Source organism: Wyeomyia smithii, chromosome 3 (genome assembly GCF_029784165.1).
Source record: "Wyeomyia smithii strain HCP4-BCI-WySm-NY-G18 chromosome 3, ASM2978416v1, whole genome shotgun sequence".
Lineage (NCBI taxonomy): Eukaryota > Metazoa > Arthropoda > Insecta > Diptera > Culicidae > Wyeomyia > Wyeomyia smithii.
This window is the reverse complement of record NC_073696.1, coordinates 14,861,665-14,879,902: the sequence shown is the minus strand read 5'-3', so window position 1 is coordinate 14,879,902 and position 18,238 is coordinate 14,861,665. Positions and strand designations below refer to the sequence as shown.

Here is an 18,238-nt window from a genome sequence, read left to right as displayed (position 1 = left end):
GGGCACGAGAGCCTGAAATCTAAAAAAATATCGCCAGTAGGACAAAAGTTTTGAAAAATCTTAACTCATTTTAAAATTTTCATCATCACTTTTCTACCGGTCGAAAATATATAAAATTTTGAAGCAAATTGCTGGAAACTGTTATTTTTGATTGTGATTAAAGAATAACGATTCCGATTTCACATGCGATAAAATTTCATGGGGTTTAATGCAAAAATCTCGAGACTTTTTAAAGCAACGATTGAGCTATTAGCATTAAATATCAGACGACTAATTGTTTTTACCCTATAGCTATAAGTAACGAATTTTGACCGCTTTGCGTTTGAAACTTCAGAACGAACCTCTCGGACCAGCATCAGGTGTTTTACGCAAAATCCTAAATCTGCATTGCCGATTGTGTGTTCTTGTCCCGTCAGGTGGCACTGCTAATTTGTGATAGCAGAAATCTATTCTTAGCTTCGCGGAATAATGCAAAGCACTTTCCCCTTTTATCCGGAGAGCGAGAATACAAGCAAAAAAATAGTTTTGGCTATATATCCACCCAGCAGTTTTGTTCGCAACACCAGTGTTCTATCTCCATTCGATGGTCGGTCGTCCTCGAAGAAGGATAGAACAGGAGAAGTTTAATGTTCCTTGCCTTTACCAGGAGCTATGGGAACTTGTAATGATTCCCGTGCCCAGAACAATAAGCAAGGTTTTCCCCTTTTCCGTCACGCGCCGGAAGGGGGTGGTAGGAGGAAACTGGTGATAGGTTTGATAACAAAGGGAGTCTGCGCATGAAATAAAGAGAGTACAGCATAATTATTCTCGCCTGTGTGACTGGCGTGTACTGTTGAGTAGAAGCTACGGGATCGGTCCTACGGTTGTGGATTCGAACTTGGGTTTGTGAGTAAAACCTCTGCAATAAGGAGTTCTTCTGGTTAAATAAAAAACAGCAGGACTAGAGGGAAGCGTCGCGTTAACCGCGAGGATATATGATCCAATTTAACTAGCCTGTTTGGAGCAAGTCTAATTGGTCTTTCCGTTGCCTCTTATAATAAGGATGTCGATGTTTTACAAACATAGTGTCAGACGAAATCTCATTCTGACGGCATTCTGTGGTTTATTCGACCTTTTTGCATCCATGATTAAGGACCTTTTCGCTTTCTAAACGATTCGTGACAAAATTTGTAAAAATACTTGAAGCATTTAAGCCTCACAATTATTTATCGCTTGTTTCCGTCGTCTTATCAAACAGAAAATATTCAAACTACCGCTAATTTCATTTCTCACAATTTGGAAATGTGAATGTTTCGACACTTTGGTTCATATTTATTCTCACGTAATCAATAGACATGTGCAAAACCCGGAACTAAACCAATTTTTTAAAATGCATTACACGGAGTTGTCACAAGCTGTCTTACCTGTAAAGTTACGACGGAGGAAATCTGTTTAATTCCTTAGTGCTGACCAAGTTGTTCACTATGTTAATTTTATAACTGTTCACTTACAAAAAAACACACAAAGCACCACAAACATTTTTCTGTCTTATTGCAAACACATTGCTTTACAATCTCACAACTCAAAATTTGGTTTAGATTCTGACAATTTTACAGTTCCCATAGTTTGCTGAGATGAGCTGACCAGAGTGTCTAGTCAACTTGGTTAGCATTCGACCAGACCGCTTGGACCATTTTTTTAATTGAGTTATTAGTGAATGTGAAAATTGATAATCTATTTTTCATGAAAAAAAAACGGAATCATTTGAACATTTCATAATGATTTCATAACAAAAATTATTTGTAGCAACTTGCAGAAAACATACGGTAACTGTTCCAACTTTGGACGCCGATTATTCAAAATAATGTTTTTGGCGCTTGACTCGTTTTGGCTGCACGTCGAACACTTCTAAAACAAAATTCCCCAGGTTTTCTAATACTTTTTTCTCATGCGGAATTTGTATAAGTGTATGTGGTATAGCATTTTTTAGTTTAAAAAGGTATTTTTTTCTACAAATTTTTACAATACCACAAAATTTTCTTTCTTTTCTTTCTTTCGAGAATTTTAGCATTTCTTTTGAAAAACTGATTTGACGCATTTTGGTTCATGAGTTATACATTAATAAAGATTGGTAATGAAGAGAAAAATTGAATAGTTCATACTCTTATTGCAGTTGTTCCTACTTTGGAATTTCGCTGATAATGTTTTTTAAACCGGACTTTAATAAGCTGAGCGTCTGACTGGTAAGAAAGCAAAGAGCTATTGACAGTCAAACCAGAAAACATGCTCAAAGTAAGTTCAAGCTGAGTATTGAATACAACGTTTCCCGTTTTCCATTTCGTTTTTCAATAATAACTTTGTGTTATAAATTTCACAATTACCTGGACGTTGATTCTGCATACTCGCCTCGCCATATTGGTTGAAGATAAATCTCCTTATGAACTATCTTTGGGAAGAAGCTCAGACTGGTAGTTTTCAGATGCAGATAAAGTTCATCCTGAAGAAACTTGCTCTGCTATTGCAGCTCGATTTTGCAGGTCTTCAATTGCCTGACGATCCCTGCTAACTATGGAAAAACATACGACTTATACAATGATAATGCATCACCACCAGCATCATTTCACTTTGCATCAATTACATTTTTATATTTTTAATTTTCGAACAACTCTCTTTCTCGCTTCTCTGATTGATTCCCAATTATGTGGTTGCGCGTTCAAGATTTCAGCTCAACCTACTCGCAACGCAAGCTACACGATGTTTGCCTTTCTGCCTGCTCTGCTAACCGGGGTCTCGAACACTGTTAGCTTGATGATAAATAATAATTTATTGTCATTTGATTTTTTCTTTCGCTTCCTATACGATCTTGTATAGTTTTTGTTTCATTTTAACACCGTTTTTGGTTAGTGGTTCCTTTAATTTTTTTGCACATCCAATTTACACCGGCCTAGAGTGGGAATATAGTTTGTTTTTGCAATTGGTTGGTTAACTACTTTGAAAATCGGTGCTTGATCGAGTTGGTGTAGTGTAGACACTGTTTTATATGGTAATGCTTTATATGGCAATTTTAAGTTCGCGCTAGGCTTGTTTTTTTTACAGCGGTTTTAGAGCAGTTGAATGGGAAATCTGTTGTTTTCTTGGTAAAATAGTGTTTTAATAGCAAGTGTGTTGAATTCTGGCTTGTGTTACTGCTAGAAGCTTACTTCACTTTAATATGTAAATTCGAGCTTATGACTTACGTACGACGACGACGATGACGCGACGACAGGCTGTCCTCTAGAATCTTTACCTAGGGTTTCACATATACATATCGCCGGCTTACTTAATGCTAGCTTCTACTAAATGCAAACATAGATTAAGTCTTGATTCTAATTGGAAGTTTATACGTATTGTTGGACTGCAAATTAAAACGGTAAATTTGAAAACAACTCGCTAACTTTGGTAAAACATTACAATTAATTAAAAAACAGGTTTGAACTGAGAACTAAAACTAGAACCTAGATTGGCGAACAACGATTAACATAACTTTTGCAGCGTTCACTTCTCTGATATTGTATTATTATACACAGCATTTTAGCTACTAGGGGGTTTAGTTTATCGTAACAATCATTACGCTTAAGCTTAGTAAGACAAACTGTTAGAATGTTACGAATCCGACCGTGACACCGGTGGTCATTTTTTGTTTCATTACAGTTAACACAGAAACGTCCTTTTTTAACATATACCAAATGCGTATGTTTAGTTTCGGTTTGCAACTCTGCATTTTTTCCTCGATAAAAACGTATACATTTTGCAGCAGGTTGCATAAATTCATTATTTCTGGTTTTTGTTCCTCCGTATACAATTGCCTCTTCCCGATTTTTTTTTCGTGAGCATCGTGTGCTTTACATGTGTTGATTACTTGCATTGGAAACGAGCATCACACAGTTCAGACAGATGTTTCCGTCGCCCTGGTTACAGATACGACGTTGTTTGGCGAACCACTGGTGGCCGCACGGATGCTAGCGGGAGCACCGACGGCCGCCGGGGTCCCGCCGCCTTCCTGTTGACTGTTTTTACAGTAGAACTTCTTGTGGGCGATGTATGTATTAACGTAGTTGAAAGTAATATCGCAAGGGGCGCAATAGTTTGGCCCGCTGTGGTTGATATCACCCAAAAAGGAGGGCGGTGAGGGAGTTTTAGCTAGTGATGTATGATTCGGGGAGCTTTTCAAGCTATTAGCAGCGATCGCCGTCGGTAGAGATTTTAGCTTCAATGAGTGAGATTGGCTTGGTACTAGTGACGGTGGTGCAGCAGGGGAACCCATCGGTAGGCCGGCATGCGAATCCGTCGCTTCGGTTTTTATGATCACTTCGGGTTCTTCCATGACAACATCTACGTCAACATCGGGGTCCTCCGTACGATCATCTTCCGGTTCAGATTTGATGCCGCTGTTTTTAACAGAGGAAAAACTAATCTAAATTATGATTTATACATATGTTGAGATGTGATGAACTTACCTATTGCCGGTGGGTCCAGGGGTACTGGATACTGGTGGTCGTGGTGTGGAGCTCCCACTGTCACCGTTGAAGATTAGAGACTCGCCTCCTTCACCGATCAAAGGAGAATTATTTGGTGGCCGTTCACGACCGTGCACCAGTTTGATATGTTGAGCCTAAAATTTGAGCGCGAATAATAGAATTAAAAATTACTATTTAAAAAAAAAATACTATATACTAACCACATTGATCTTGTAGCTGGAATAGTAGGGACACAGTTCGCAAAATTGCATCTGACCAGTTGGATTTAGTTTTTCGCCAGCACCAATCAACAACGGTGGCGGCAACGATGGCGTTTGCTGACTAGCGACTTGAGCTGCGGCAGCTGCTTGGTTCATCAGCTGTGCTGCAGCGGCCGCTGCGGCTGCGGCTGCCGAAGCAACGGCAGCAGCCGGCGGTATCTCGATGCCATCCTCCTCTAGGATGCAGGTGATGTAGTTCTCCTCGTTGAAATCATTGGACTTCTTGTCGAAGTGCATCCGAATGTGGGTGCGCATACCACTGTAAATAGGAAAAAAAAATATTAATTTTAAATTTTGGGATCAAAGTCGTTTGCAGCTTACCGTAGTGTGTTTCCCTTGTACCGACAAATAGTGCACCGGAAAGCCTTCACACCTCCATGGGTATCCATGTGGCGACGAGCTTCCGTCGAGTTAGGACTGATCGCCTCACAGATGGGACATTTGTATGCTCCCTGGCCAGCAACGGTGCAAGGTTGCCCTGGTTCGTGCAAGCTCTTGCACTTGGAGCAGCGCTCCTTCTGCGGTGTGACATTAGCCTACAAGTTATATAACATTAGCATATTCACAAACCCGAGATGACAGCTGTTAAACGTACCGGAACTTGAACGTCGACCCGCTTCGGGCAGTAGTACATCTGATGGGCACTGAGATTGTCCAGCGAGGTGAACTTGATGCCGCACGCTGCACAAATCAGTTGCTGGTAAGCCATGGGTTGGCCACCCCCGGAAGCCCGCTGAGCGCCACCGCCGGTTACGTTTCCCGCTGAGTTCGAAGGACTTGCTGCTTGTGGAGATATTGGTGGACTGACCTTGAGATTGTCTCCGTCGCCGTCTAGGTTCCGAGCGGAGCAGTAGTGTTTCTTGTGAGCCAAGTAGTTTTCGTACTTGCAAAAAACGATATTGCACTCTTTGCATTTGGAGTCACCCTGTTTGACGAAGATCTGGGGAGTGCTCGATAGAACTGGAACCTGTACGTTGTTCGTGGTCGGTGAGATACTGTTCAGCAGAGGAGACATTTGCTGTTGAGGGTGACTGTTTTTACTGGAAGCGTGGTCTATGCTGTTGCTGTTGGCCGTGGATGAAAGCCGAAGGGCCAGCTCGACGCCCTGCTTGGTGAGCAGTTGAGAATTGGGTAGAATGTTGAGGTTCAGGTTGAGTGCTGGATCAGCAGCCGAGAGACGCAGAGCGATGTCCGCCGGGAGTAGTGGTCGCATAAGCAGTTGCTGCTGCTGTTGCTGTAGCGTAAGCGGCGATATTGAAACTGACCCATCACGTTCGCCCCGTGAACTGACGATGTTCCCAACAGACCCGCCACCCCCACGAGGACTATTGGAACGACGTTTGGGTGAAGGCGTTAGAGGTGGGCTGCCCGGTAGCGATGGAGCACAAACGATCTGCTCGGGTGTGATGGAATCGCCACTAACTGAGAGATTCTCTTTGCCTTCCATCAGGCTGTCGAAGTCCATCCGAAGCTGATCAACTGATATGGCGGAAGAAAATGACAGCGAACGCTCGCGGAGGCCTGCTCCGGGAGACAGTCGCCGAACGGAAAGGTCTAACGGGGTTGAAGATTCTCTGTGGACAAGGTTTGGCAATTAAAATTTTAGTGATTTCGAATTCGACAGGAAACTTACTTGATGTTTTCTCTTTTGTTCACTGCTTTGAGCACTTCGCCGGTGCTGTTGCTGCTGGAGCTACCCTCGCTACCGACGTTGGGAGTCTGACCGCGCGAGTGTGGGGCAGAATTGTTCGGTTGCGTCGGAGTGGAATGTTGTCCAAGTGAACCGCTTTGTAGCTGCTGCTGCTGTTGTTGCGAAACGGCAGCACTAGCGGCGGCTGCTGCAGCCGATGCAGCAGCAGCAGCCGCTGCCGCTGTGGCCGAAGCTAGAGAAACGGCTATCGGTTGAAGTGTGCCGTTTTGGAAAAAGAAGCAAGCCGATTCTGGGTTTGGAATGCTCGGTGCGAGAGAGGATCTGTTGTTGTTTTTGAAGATATTAAAGTTTGATTACCGGAAATCTTAATAAAATGGAAAAAAACTCACGGCAATCCAGGAATGACACTAGCGCCGCGTATTAGCGAGTAGGGAATCACTATTATCGGATTTGTTGGTAATGCCAGGAATGGTTGCTGTGGGGCTACTGGCGGAGTCTTGGATGCATCCGGGGGACTTTGGGAGCCCGATTTTTGTGGAGGCTTTGGTGTGCTATTATTGGATTGACTGAAAAAAAAAAAAAAAAACAAAAAAAGATTAGAATCTTCTGGCAGGAGTTTCGTAATCTAATTTACCCTTCTCGGTGCCGGGAGCTGCAATAGTGTTGCTTGTGCGCCCGGTAAGTCTTGGTACTGGAGAATCGAATATCACAATCAGAGCAGTAGCGGTCGACCTGAGGTGGTTGCTGCTGCTGCTGAACCTGTTGCTGCTGCTGGAGTACAGCGGCAGCAGCTGCTGCTGCGGCCGCTGCTTGCGCCTGAAACTGCAGCTGCAGCTGCTGACTAGCGGTACTTTCGTCACCATTTGAGGCATTCGAACTAGGTGCGGGGGACGATTGATGCATTCGCATGTGCCGATTTAGAGAGACCTTCTTGTCCGCGCTGTACGAACATTGCGTGCAGGCGTACTGTTTACCGGTTTTGGCAGCCTTAGCCGGCGGCTCAGAACCGTTCGGATCGTTGGAGTTGGCATTTTTGACACCCCCCGCGGTCTCATCGGCATCCTTGCGATGGGAGCAGTAGTAGGTTTGATGAGCTTCCAACGTTGAAGCAGAAGAGAAGCGAATTCCACACGGTCCACACATGAACATTGGTATCCGAGGGGGTAGATCAACGGTGATGGGAATAGTGACGCTCTCGGTTTTCGCAGTTTTTCGAATGACTGCTGCAGGTTGAGGAGCGGCGCCGGAAAAATCCGATTCGATTGATTTTTCAAACTGACTGTCGTTTGCAGCGGTGATATTTTTAAGATCTTTCGCATCGGGATTGGTTGCTGGGTCTGAGGCCAACGCTATGTTCAGTCTAAGCATGGGTAGCTGAGCGGAGGTCAGCTCTGGAGATTTATTCTCATCGTCTTTAACTGCTTCGGGTGAGTGATGTTGGTTCTCAGCCAATAGATCGGGTTCGATTTTGATTTCCACCTTTTCCGGTGGGGACAAATCGGCGCCAGGCTCCGGGTCGAACATTGTCGAAGTGGCTGGTGCCGAGGGAGGGGAAGCTATTGATGATGCCCGACTACTGTTTGGTGCCACCTTCGGTGATAATGTAGAATCTTCGTGGGTTGGAGGAGGCTGTGCCACTGGCGGATCTTCTTCCGAGTCGATCTGATTCGATGGCGGCCGAGAGTTTATCATGTCTGTCTCGGGTGCTGCTTCACTGCCGTTTGATGTGGTGCTACTGCTGCCACTACCGGATGAGGAGTTCGTTTGCTGTTCCTGTGGTAATGATTGCTGCTCATCAGCAGCTTCCTCATCGTCTCCTGCGGAAGAAAGAGGAAAAAATGTCGGCATGTAGTAATCAATGGGCGAAATGTATGATAAATGAGTTTTTGTTATGGATATTTACAAATGAAAAACACCCATAAGACGACACACATAGCGCCACAAAGAAACGCAAATTGAATCGTTCATCATTTTCTGTTTTCGGTTCGAAGTTTACCCGACACCATTGGAACTCGTTAGACTGGAAACATTGTAAATCTTGCACCAAGCTGAGGCAGATGGAAAATACTATTGAAAAAAAAAAGCGGACATGGTCTTCATAAATCCAAGCAACAAATCACTGCTCGTCTCTGTCCTTCCGTGTTCTTACGGACGTAACAGTGGAATGCAAAGCGTGATTCTTGGTTGATTAAAAACTGACCATTTCACTCTTCTGCATAATATCAACAGCACACGCGAAACGAAACGAAAAGAATTCAATCACTTGCAAAAAAAAAAGGGTTTGTCTTCTGCTTGAGGAGGGCGAAGTGTCTTTTCGCACGAGCGCACGTCGACGAAAGTGCGATGTTCAACCCGTATGGGAATAACAGCGGCATATTGCATACTGGACATGCTCGTGCAAAAAACAGCATAAAAATTTATGCTTATGATTGGGTTCATAAAGAACAATCTGCCGTTTTAGAAGGAAATGTCGTTACTAAACTCGCTGGAACACTGGTTTGTCTGCGTCGCTTTGCGTGTCCACATAAGTCACGTAGTTTGTAGGTAAGACACTCGACAGATGTGAGATCTTTTACTTAACCGCTAACCAGCGAGTTTTTTTTTCTTAGAAAATCCGAATTCTAACAATTTCGAACGAACAATTTCGCGTTAAAATTAATGGTAATTTGATTTTAAATTCCCAGCCATGCTCTTGCCTAGGCTGCAGGAGAAAACTACACCATAAGAAAGCGATAGTTTACCGAAATCATTATTTAGCGGATCTGCTTTCGATAATTCGATAATTTAGTGCCGAGCAAGCTTTCCACACTTGAAATCGCAGTTTGCCATTCGGGTTGGAAAGCGGACCGAGCGAAAAAAAAGGTGCCAATAAAATATATGCAAATCTATTTTTGATAACAAAATTTATACATTTTCTCGCCACTGTTCGGAATGTAACAGTTTTTTTTTGTGAAGCTTTTTCGACACAATGCACTGTTGTACGTTTCGATTCCACACCCGAAACCAGAAGACGATACGAAACGAGTGCCGCTTTTTTTTCTCTCCGTCGAACGTGGCGGTGGAAACAGGAAAGGAAAATGATCGAAAGCGATGCAGCAAAGAAAATCCCAGCCACCTCGGGAGCAGATGTCTGCAGTGCCGAAGTGCGCTTCCGCAGCCGTACAAGTAGATGTACAGGAGGCAGCCAACCAAGCCCATCAGGCAATGAATCACCCATTTTGTTCCGCGCTGCAACCATAGACAATCGGAAAAGCTTGAAGAAGGTTATTTCATCAGGATTCGAAATGTCCTTTCTTTCGACGGAGTGCTATAAATTTTCCCCGATGTAGGCATTTCTCGGATGGCTCGGAATGGGTTTGTGGATTAGCATGAATCCGGGCAAACGGGAGGACAATGATAGTTTAGTCAAATTACTGGTTAATGGGAGCTTTTTAAGGCTGTCGTAGTTCTATTGGTCACTTTTATTACATTAAAGAAAAGATCAACATTTGTTTTTGTTGTATTAATTGTTGCCCCATTAGCGACAGATTCAGATTGGAAAACATTGGCATATCACTCCAAAAATATTTATATTTAGGGAGTTTTGTATACCTACCTTATGAAATGCTAAGCACCAATCATACGAGTAAATAGTTGAAGAGACACGACCGCAAGGTAATTATTATTATTATTATTTTTTTATTGTTGTCTAGTAGTATAAGGGTTGTCCTTTTTAATTTCACTATTTCCGGTTGAAGTTTCGTTTCTGAAACAACTCAATGTTTATTAATATAATTTAATACAGGTCGGACTCGATTATCCGGAGACTCGATTAACCGGGGCTCGATTATCCGGAGTATTTTTTGTTTCTGTATTTCTGTAATGTACTTGTGTTTTCCGGGTCATTGAGAGGTTCGGGGTTGTTCATAATTGTAGCGGTACAAGCCTAGTTCCGCTTAGACAGTTCGTTTTTGGCAGCTTTCTCGTCTTACTCAATAACCTCCAAAATCAATGTATTATGGTTTTTTGTTGCCAATAAGGACAACCGCTATTGGTAAACCGGTTTCGGAATTATAGTAGGAACATATTCCTGTAATATAATGGCCATGATCATTGCAGTACTTTGAAACCCAAGCAGGTCTGTCCCGGTTCTGTTCCGGATACTCTCGGATTATTGAACCAAAATTCATCGAGCGAAATTAGTAACGATTTGAAATCCGCAAAGTAGTCCATATCGAGCGTCTAGGTCGTTATAGGTCGCTCAAGAAATGGAAAAAAAACATGTGTGTTTGTTTTTACATCTTCGAGATAATCAATATTACATAATTTATTATTACTTATATATGTATAACAAACGCCGACAAACAGTCTAAAGACATTTTTTAATTTTTTTCGTTGGCACATGCATTGTATACAATTTTATATAACAGAAAAATCACTGTTCTAGATAACAGATATTAAAAAATTAAATAAAAAAAATGGCTCGATTATCCGAAAGGTTCGATTATCCGGAGCGAAATGTTTTTCAAAACTCCAGATAATCGAGTTCGACCTGTATTAAACCTAATCTCTCTAAGCATGGTTTCAGAAATTCGTACAGTCCATTTTGACGTCGTTCACTATTTCAACCATTTCACTTGATCCAAGACCTGGACGACTTAAGTACAGTTGTACTTCATCTGCATACAACTGTATGGTGAAATGTAGCTTTTTTATCAAATGCTGCTAGCCCCGAACGATTGTTGTTTTGATACTGTGACTTTTTCTAAAATCGGCTTGAAACTCCGAGTGTAAGTTGTTTTCGGTAATATATGAAGATATCTGCTTCCCAATTAGTTTCTCAAAGACTATCGGGATTGAAGTTAAATGGCGCTGCTTTCGGAACGGAGTTATTTCCGCATGTTTCTAGCAAACACTGGCTAGTACCGTGCTGGATCGAAATCCGTACACCTTGATGTTTTTCTTCAGTTTAAGCATTATAAAAGTGAAAATTCATATGATAGTTACATGTACATATCCATTGAGTTATTGGCCTGTTGGGTTCTGTTAAATTAAACTATGCGCCAGTAAATGAAAAATCAATCGTTTATTGGTTTCAGTTGTCATTTCGTTGTATCGTTAGAGAATTTACTAAGGAAACGTTCTTCAGATAAAAACGATTTTCAAGTGGGATATAAGTGTTTTACTCTGTGAATCTTTTTAAAATTGATGGAAAAGGTAAGTCTTTGTCATTTTCGAGCTGTATATTGTCTAATAAATAGTGTAAGTTGTATTTATTCAACAAAAACTGTGCCGTACGGATTTTGATTCTTGTTATTTGCTTGAATCGAAATCCGCACAGCGTGTGTATCATGCATATATTGTTGAACTTTCTTCTTGTTTTCAGCATATAATGGAAGAAAACAAGTATAAATATACGGCAAACAATTTCAAACGAGCTGTGACTGAGGGGCGCAAGAGAAAGTCGTACCGGGAAGCTTCGAGAGGTTCCGGCGTTCCGGTTACTACGAAACGCCACGAAATCTGCACTATTTCAGCTGATATCAAAAATTAGAAAACCGTGCGAAACTTTAGGAGCCAGTTGATCCTCAAAATATACTTATTCGGTAATTTAAGGATAAATTATAAATAGAAGATGTTCATTTTTGTACTTCTTCATCTGTACGGAGTTTGATTTATTGTTGTATGGACTTTGATTCAGTCTATATCGCGTGTGTGCGGATTTCGATTCAAAAGTGTACGAGTTTTGATTCAGACAAAAAACTGTGTACGGATTTCGATTCAGAACATGTTCTATTTAAACATGATTTTTTCGAGTTTCGGAGTGATTTTAATCATTTTGCTGAAAAATAGTGATAAAATATTAGTAGACCTATAACTAAACATGTCAGTTTAAAGCAATATGTGATTTCTTGATTTTATATTGACCGTCGAAGATTATCATGTGCTTAGGTGTACGGATTTCGATCCAGCACGGTATAATAACGTTGAAGATATGTGTAATTCAGAAGTAATCCATCCAATTGATGTTTTTTTGTTAATCACATAGCGAAGCGGGATGCATTCATCCTGAATGTTCATAATTTTCTCATTGAAAAATTTGACTAGCTTGTTGAGATTATCGATAGCTTAAAATTGACTCCACGGAACACAGTCAACTGCATTAGCTACAGGGTTTGGGACAAAATTAACGTAACCTCTACACTTTTGAACGGTTGTAACGGTAGTAACATTATAATCCAATAATCCATTAAACAGATTATGTTGCGAAAGCCCTGAAAACCCAACTTAATTAAAGCCCAGCACTTTTCCGCGATCACTCAGGATGAGTAAATCAAGTTGTGAGCAGCTATGACGATGGAAGAATGTCGGCTCATCACCAATGAACGTGAGAGATAAATTTAACGCTGGATCGCGCTGATCACAGCAACCGCAGGAGTGGAACGATTGACAACCAGCTATGCTACGACTGAAAGTCTGCAGAGCAGTTCGGACAAATCCTGGGATCACTCTGCGCGATTTGGCTGACACCGTACAGCATTGTTCGACGAATCTGTCGGCGTGAAAGCCTGCGGTCGTTCCACGCCAGCAAGCACCCCAACAGGACCCTCAAGCAGAATCTCATTTGTAGACACTTGTAAAAATGGATTTCGCACAGCTCCTAGGGCAAAAATTCATTATGTCCAAGGGCAAGGCTGATGTCGCTAAGCGGTTCGTGTTTGCTGACAAGTTTACTCGGAAGCTGATGGTGTGGCAGGGAATCTGCATGAGTGATACCAAAGTTTTCATCATCGGATCAACCGTGAATGGCCAGGAAAACAAGGAACAGTGCCTCCAGAAGCGGATTTATATGCCGTTCATCCAATCACATGACGTTCCAGTGAAGTTCTGGTCTGACTTGGCCAGCTGCCACTACAGCCGGTAAGCCAGAAATTGGTACAAGGAGAATGGATTTGATACCATCGAAAAAGTTATCAACCCACCAAATTGATCAGATTTTCGTCCAATTGAAAAATATTGGGCGATAATCAAGAGCAAGTTGAAGAAAAGTGACAGAAAGATAAAAAAACAACTGATTAACATAATGGTGGAAAAAAATGCCGGATCGAGCTGACAGTTCAACTGTACAGAGGATGGTTCTGTGCAGTGATTTTCGATTTCTCGCTTATTATGGTTTTTCAAGCTGCTGAAAAAACTTTTGTCTTCAAGAACTAATTGCATTTTTTGTCTCATGACTTCCATGTTTAAAGTTTTGAAAAGTAGGTAATGTATGTGATTTTTTCGAGGATGCGAAAAATAAACAACACAGTAAAAAAAAATCAGAATAATACACGTCACGTGAAATATTTTCTCAGTTAAATTTTCGTTGCTTCTGACGTAAACCACAGTTTTGTTTGAAAATAATGTACAAAATATCATTTGTTTTCACGTGGAATGTTATGGAATTCTCTATCATAAGCGATGCAGGCAATTCTTTATATGCGATTCGACATAAAGTTTTCTTATGTCGTTTTCGTTTTCGCGGTGTACTACACTTAAATGACACTCCAATGACACTTTTGACACCGAAAATGTTTTATTTGATTTTTCGTGTTACCCTTTTTCTGTCTCTCCCTACACTTTTTCTGTCACTGATGACACCCGAAAAAAGCAGAGTGTGCTGTAGGAAGTTACCAACACATTCACACGTATGTGTCAAAACTGGTTTGTTTTGGTTTTCGTTCCACGTGGTGAAGTGTCAGGTAATTTTTTTCTCAGCACATTTGCGAGATGGACATATGAAATGGAAAAGAGACAAAATGACGAATGCGATTATGACCAAAACAAAACGAATTGACAGCTATCCCATTATTACGCATACCAATGCAATGACACTGAAAATGTTTTATTTGAAGCTGCAAAGTATAGCACGGAAAAAGTGTAGTACACCGCGAAAACGAAAACGACATTATTGTGAAGGGTACAGACTTATTCTTTTCAGTTACAGAGAACCGTGAATCTATAAGCAAATCGTATTAACAGTCACGTCACGATGCATGAATTTTGAAATAGTAGTTTTGAAATAGTATTGGACAATGAAAGTTTATGTTCGCTTACAGTCAATATACCATGAATTTTGACAGTTAACATTGTTTTATTTATTATCCACAATATAAGCAATCTCACACAAAAATGGCGTTTAAATATAACTTTTACATTATTGTTAAAAACTTAGATGACTTTATGATGGATGCTCAGATCTATTATTTGTTCCATCACTGTATGTGTCAAATCGGGAGCCACAAAGTGTCTATGCGATTGCAAGACTGCACCACAGACGGTGTCGCGCGATGATTGTTATTCGATTGTAAATTTGAAATGATCGTTTTTTTGTGACGATGGCGATAGGTTCCAGTGTTACGTTAGTCTGTGGTTTTACTTTGAAAACAAACATCCCACAAACATCGTAAGTCAGAGTGTGAGAGCGGCAATCTCTCAGTTACCAAAATGACCTCCACAAGGTAGTGTGTGTGGTTGATCAAGGCGTGCTTGGAATATAGCACAGTAGTGAAGAGTGATTGATATCGGTCTTAGGGGAAACTATCTCCACAATAGTTGGTACGAGGAAAGGCGTTACTGGTAGCGTTCTCTGGTTACGAATTAATACTAAAAAATCTTTACACAAGTTTTGAACTCAGCTTGGACGTCTGTCTACGGTGTAACTATGAATATGTAAGTCACAGACACAATAGCCGCCGGCAATTAGTTAGACTAAAATCATTTGTTAACCATTTTAACGTAAAAAAAGAAAATAAGGACAATAATTGCCGATTTTCATGGTTTTAGTTTTACACGCACTGACGAAACTACCCATTCAGCATCAATCGTAGTAACCCATGGGTGAGCAGAAAAAATTTGACAGATCTACTAGTCGAACTCAACCCGTAATGGCGAAAACAATGAAGCTACTCCGTTCAGAAATGTGCGCGTTAAAATAATGGTACCCCGCCGCGTCGAAAACGGACATCATTCGGCCCTTTGTGGACGTGCCCGTTCCGGCATCTACAACATCTTGCACTATTGGACAACAATCAGAGCATCGAAAGAAAACCCGGTTCCGGACGGCCGACGAACTTGAGCGACAATAAGCTCCAAAAATACGCTTGACCGGGAGGTCGGTGCAACCGACCAAACAGTGAAAAAGAGGAACTTCTTTTAAAGACGAACTTGGACATACATGTCAGAAAGCGGCAGTCCCATCCACTGGTCTTGGAGCTGCAGGCAATGACACATCGACAGCGGCTAAATAAGATGGTCAAATTGATTTTCCCAGCGAATCGCAACGTGGGGGTAGTGATGGACGACCTATCGAGAATTCCTTGGGAAACCTGAAGCATAAGACCTACTCCAACAATTTTGTCGCGGAAACTGAGAAGATATTGATAAATAAAACGAAAAAAGAACTCAAAAACATGCCTACACGTATGTTTTTGTCCGCCATGGCGAATGGTTAACTGACGGAAGGCCGCACGCAAGGGCGTAGATTTTTTTTTGCAAGTAAGCTAATATAATTACCTTCGATGAGAACTTTATCGAACTCAATTATCTGCCTTAGTTTTTTTATCACCATCTGAAAAAAGGTTTTTTAATGTAAACGTTAAACCCTTGCAGTTTCCCTTGAAGAAGTTACTGATCAGTGACGAAACGTCGGAAAGTAAAAAACATAAGTCGTTCTACTTTTTTGAGACTGCACAGCCGAAAATACACTTAACGCTGAAATAACTTCAATAGTCGATCGATTCATCACCAGGATGGGAGCAATCTCCGTTTGTGTGCAGATACAAGCATTTTTGGACATCAAGCATATTCAATCAAAGTGCAATAAGTATTTAAAATATTTTCATCGTTTTTTTTTAACAGGAATTCAAGACTTTGCCTCAAGAATAAACTGTTAATTTACAAACAAATATTTGAACCAGCAATGTTATAGGGTTAATATGTCACTGTTTGTGGCAGAACAAAACAATTCTGAATAAATTAGTTAATAAAATTTAACTATTAAAAATTTCTCCCTCTATCAAACAAAAATCATCCCAGTTCACAACACATGTGCCTGTTTCTTGTAGTAGAATTTCATCCAATCAAACAGTTTAACACTGTTCATCTTGACCGAAACTTATCTGCCGGCTACTCGCAGAGCGGAATAGAATAAAAGGCTGGACGAGCGATAATTGTCTCTATCGCATGACGAAAAATATCTGATATTTCATTTCATCATTTTGTTCGCCAAAAATGCCCCAATTCCGCTCCTGGCAGCCGAGCCGACAATAACCGGCTGATGAAATACTGTTATGATCTGTGTATAAATCCAGTAATTATTGCATCTTTATCAGAGATCTCAGCCCCATGCTAATATCGCAGTAATATGTTTGATGTGCCGTCCCATAGCAGTGGAAATGCTGTAGTCTCTGTTTCGTTCCGTTGGGATGCGAATTCGAGCGCCTTAGGGGGGCAACAATGGTACGTCACAATTTCGATGCATGGTGCACACTAATAACCTAGCGATGCTAACACGCCAGATTTTTTTACGAAAAAATTACTCTAAACATATTCGGGTTCGTTGCCTAATTTTTACGTCGCAATCTTTTTAGACTTTGCGAGGCTTACTTGTTAAGCTTTCTCCCAAAGAATCATTTTTTCGTCACAAATCTATTGCAAAACTCACCGCGACAACGGGCGAGCGTTGAGAAAGGAATTGAATCACCCTTTCCATTCACAAAACGGCAATCGAAAGATTATTGATGACCGCTTATCGTGTGACCGAAGGCTTCGATAATGCTAATGTTTAACGACCGGTTTAGCAGCAGATGTCGTACTACGCCACGCACCACTGAGGCGCGTATTTCCTCCCGCTGAATTATTAGACTAAGCGCGAATGGAGCCGCTCGGTTGGTAGTTAGTTGTGACTGACCGGAATCGCAAAACCCACTACGGCTGCCTAAATTCGGATGAGCTTATCGTTGGGGTTCATCGCAGCCATCATCACATCGTCAATTTACGTTTGCCGAATGCCGCTAAATCACTGTCGTTATGGTTGAAAGCCGCAATTGTGTGTGACAGGAAGGGGTGTTGGTGGTGGTGATTTCACGCACTACCAGCAGATGCACGGGAAGTTACGAGGTGCATCAGGTATTTGCAAGTTTCAGCCGAATTACGATATTTGCCACGGATTTGTGTTTTTTTTTCATTCTTTTTCGGTTACCAAAACACGATACCGGGAACGGCCAGCGATCGAAACGACGAGATAAGTGTTGATTTTTTGTTTGTTGGAGTCCCAAAACTTTCGAGCATTTTCCGCGGGATGAAGAGAGAGAGAGAGAGGAGTCAAATAAATAGCTTTACGACACATAAATTTTGGTATGTCCGATTTCCGATTGAACATATCGGGATAAAAAACGAACAGTTTTATACAGCTGTTTTGTTAACAATACTAGCATATCTTCTATTGAAATATTTATAATGCAAACGAAGGTAGTAACACACATCTAATAGCGTAACCAAAAAAAAAGCCGCAGCCGAAAACGTCTTCCTCCACCTAAACAACGCAACATATTTCTCCCCTGAGTCCTTGAGTAGCCACTGGCACGACTCTTGTAATCTCCAAATCGTTAGGCAGTTTGACAAATCAGTCGCTAATTTTTTTCTGCTTCACCACAACCCGCAATGTTGGCTATTTTTTATCTCTCCCATTCTGCTTCCTCCTTACCCCTATCCATCCCCACCCACTCCTGCTTCTTGCAAGCGACCAACCGCAGGAAAAAGTTCCAATTTTTCCGCTGCATTTGCTTGCCAGTGAGGAACTCTCCACCAAG

At 41.5% G+C, this 18,238-nt stretch overlaps 1 protein-coding gene across 7 annotated transcripts in view; it reads right to left on the bottom strand.

Moving 5' to 3' along the window:
- Positions 1-2,582: 2,582 nt before the first annotated feature.
- Positions 2,583-18,238, bottom strand: part of LOC129733335 (zinc finger protein ush) — a 413,663-nt gene continuing 398,007 nt past the window's right edge. For 6 of the 7 annotated variants that reach the window (XM_055695137.1, XM_055695140.1, XM_055695142.1 and 3 more), the window contains exons 2-9: positions 7,042-8,224; positions 6,797-6,973; positions 6,390-6,728; positions 5,352-6,330; positions 5,078-5,292; positions 4,697-5,015; positions 4,476-4,630; positions 2,583-4,427 (exon numbers count right to left, since the gene is read on the bottom strand). In XM_055695137.1, the coding sequence (XP_055551112.1) occupies positions 3,905-4,427; positions 4,476-4,630; positions 4,697-5,015; positions 5,078-5,292; positions 5,352-6,330; positions 6,390-6,728; positions 6,797-6,973; positions 7,042-8,224 (3,890 nt within the window). In that variant the 3' untranslated portion in view covers positions 2,583-3,904. The remainder of the gene's footprint in view (positions 4,428-4,475; positions 4,631-4,696; positions 5,016-5,077; positions 5,293-5,351; positions 6,331-6,389; positions 6,729-6,796; positions 6,974-7,041; positions 8,225-18,238) is intronic. The other variant, XM_055695135.1, reaches the window with a different exon arrangement.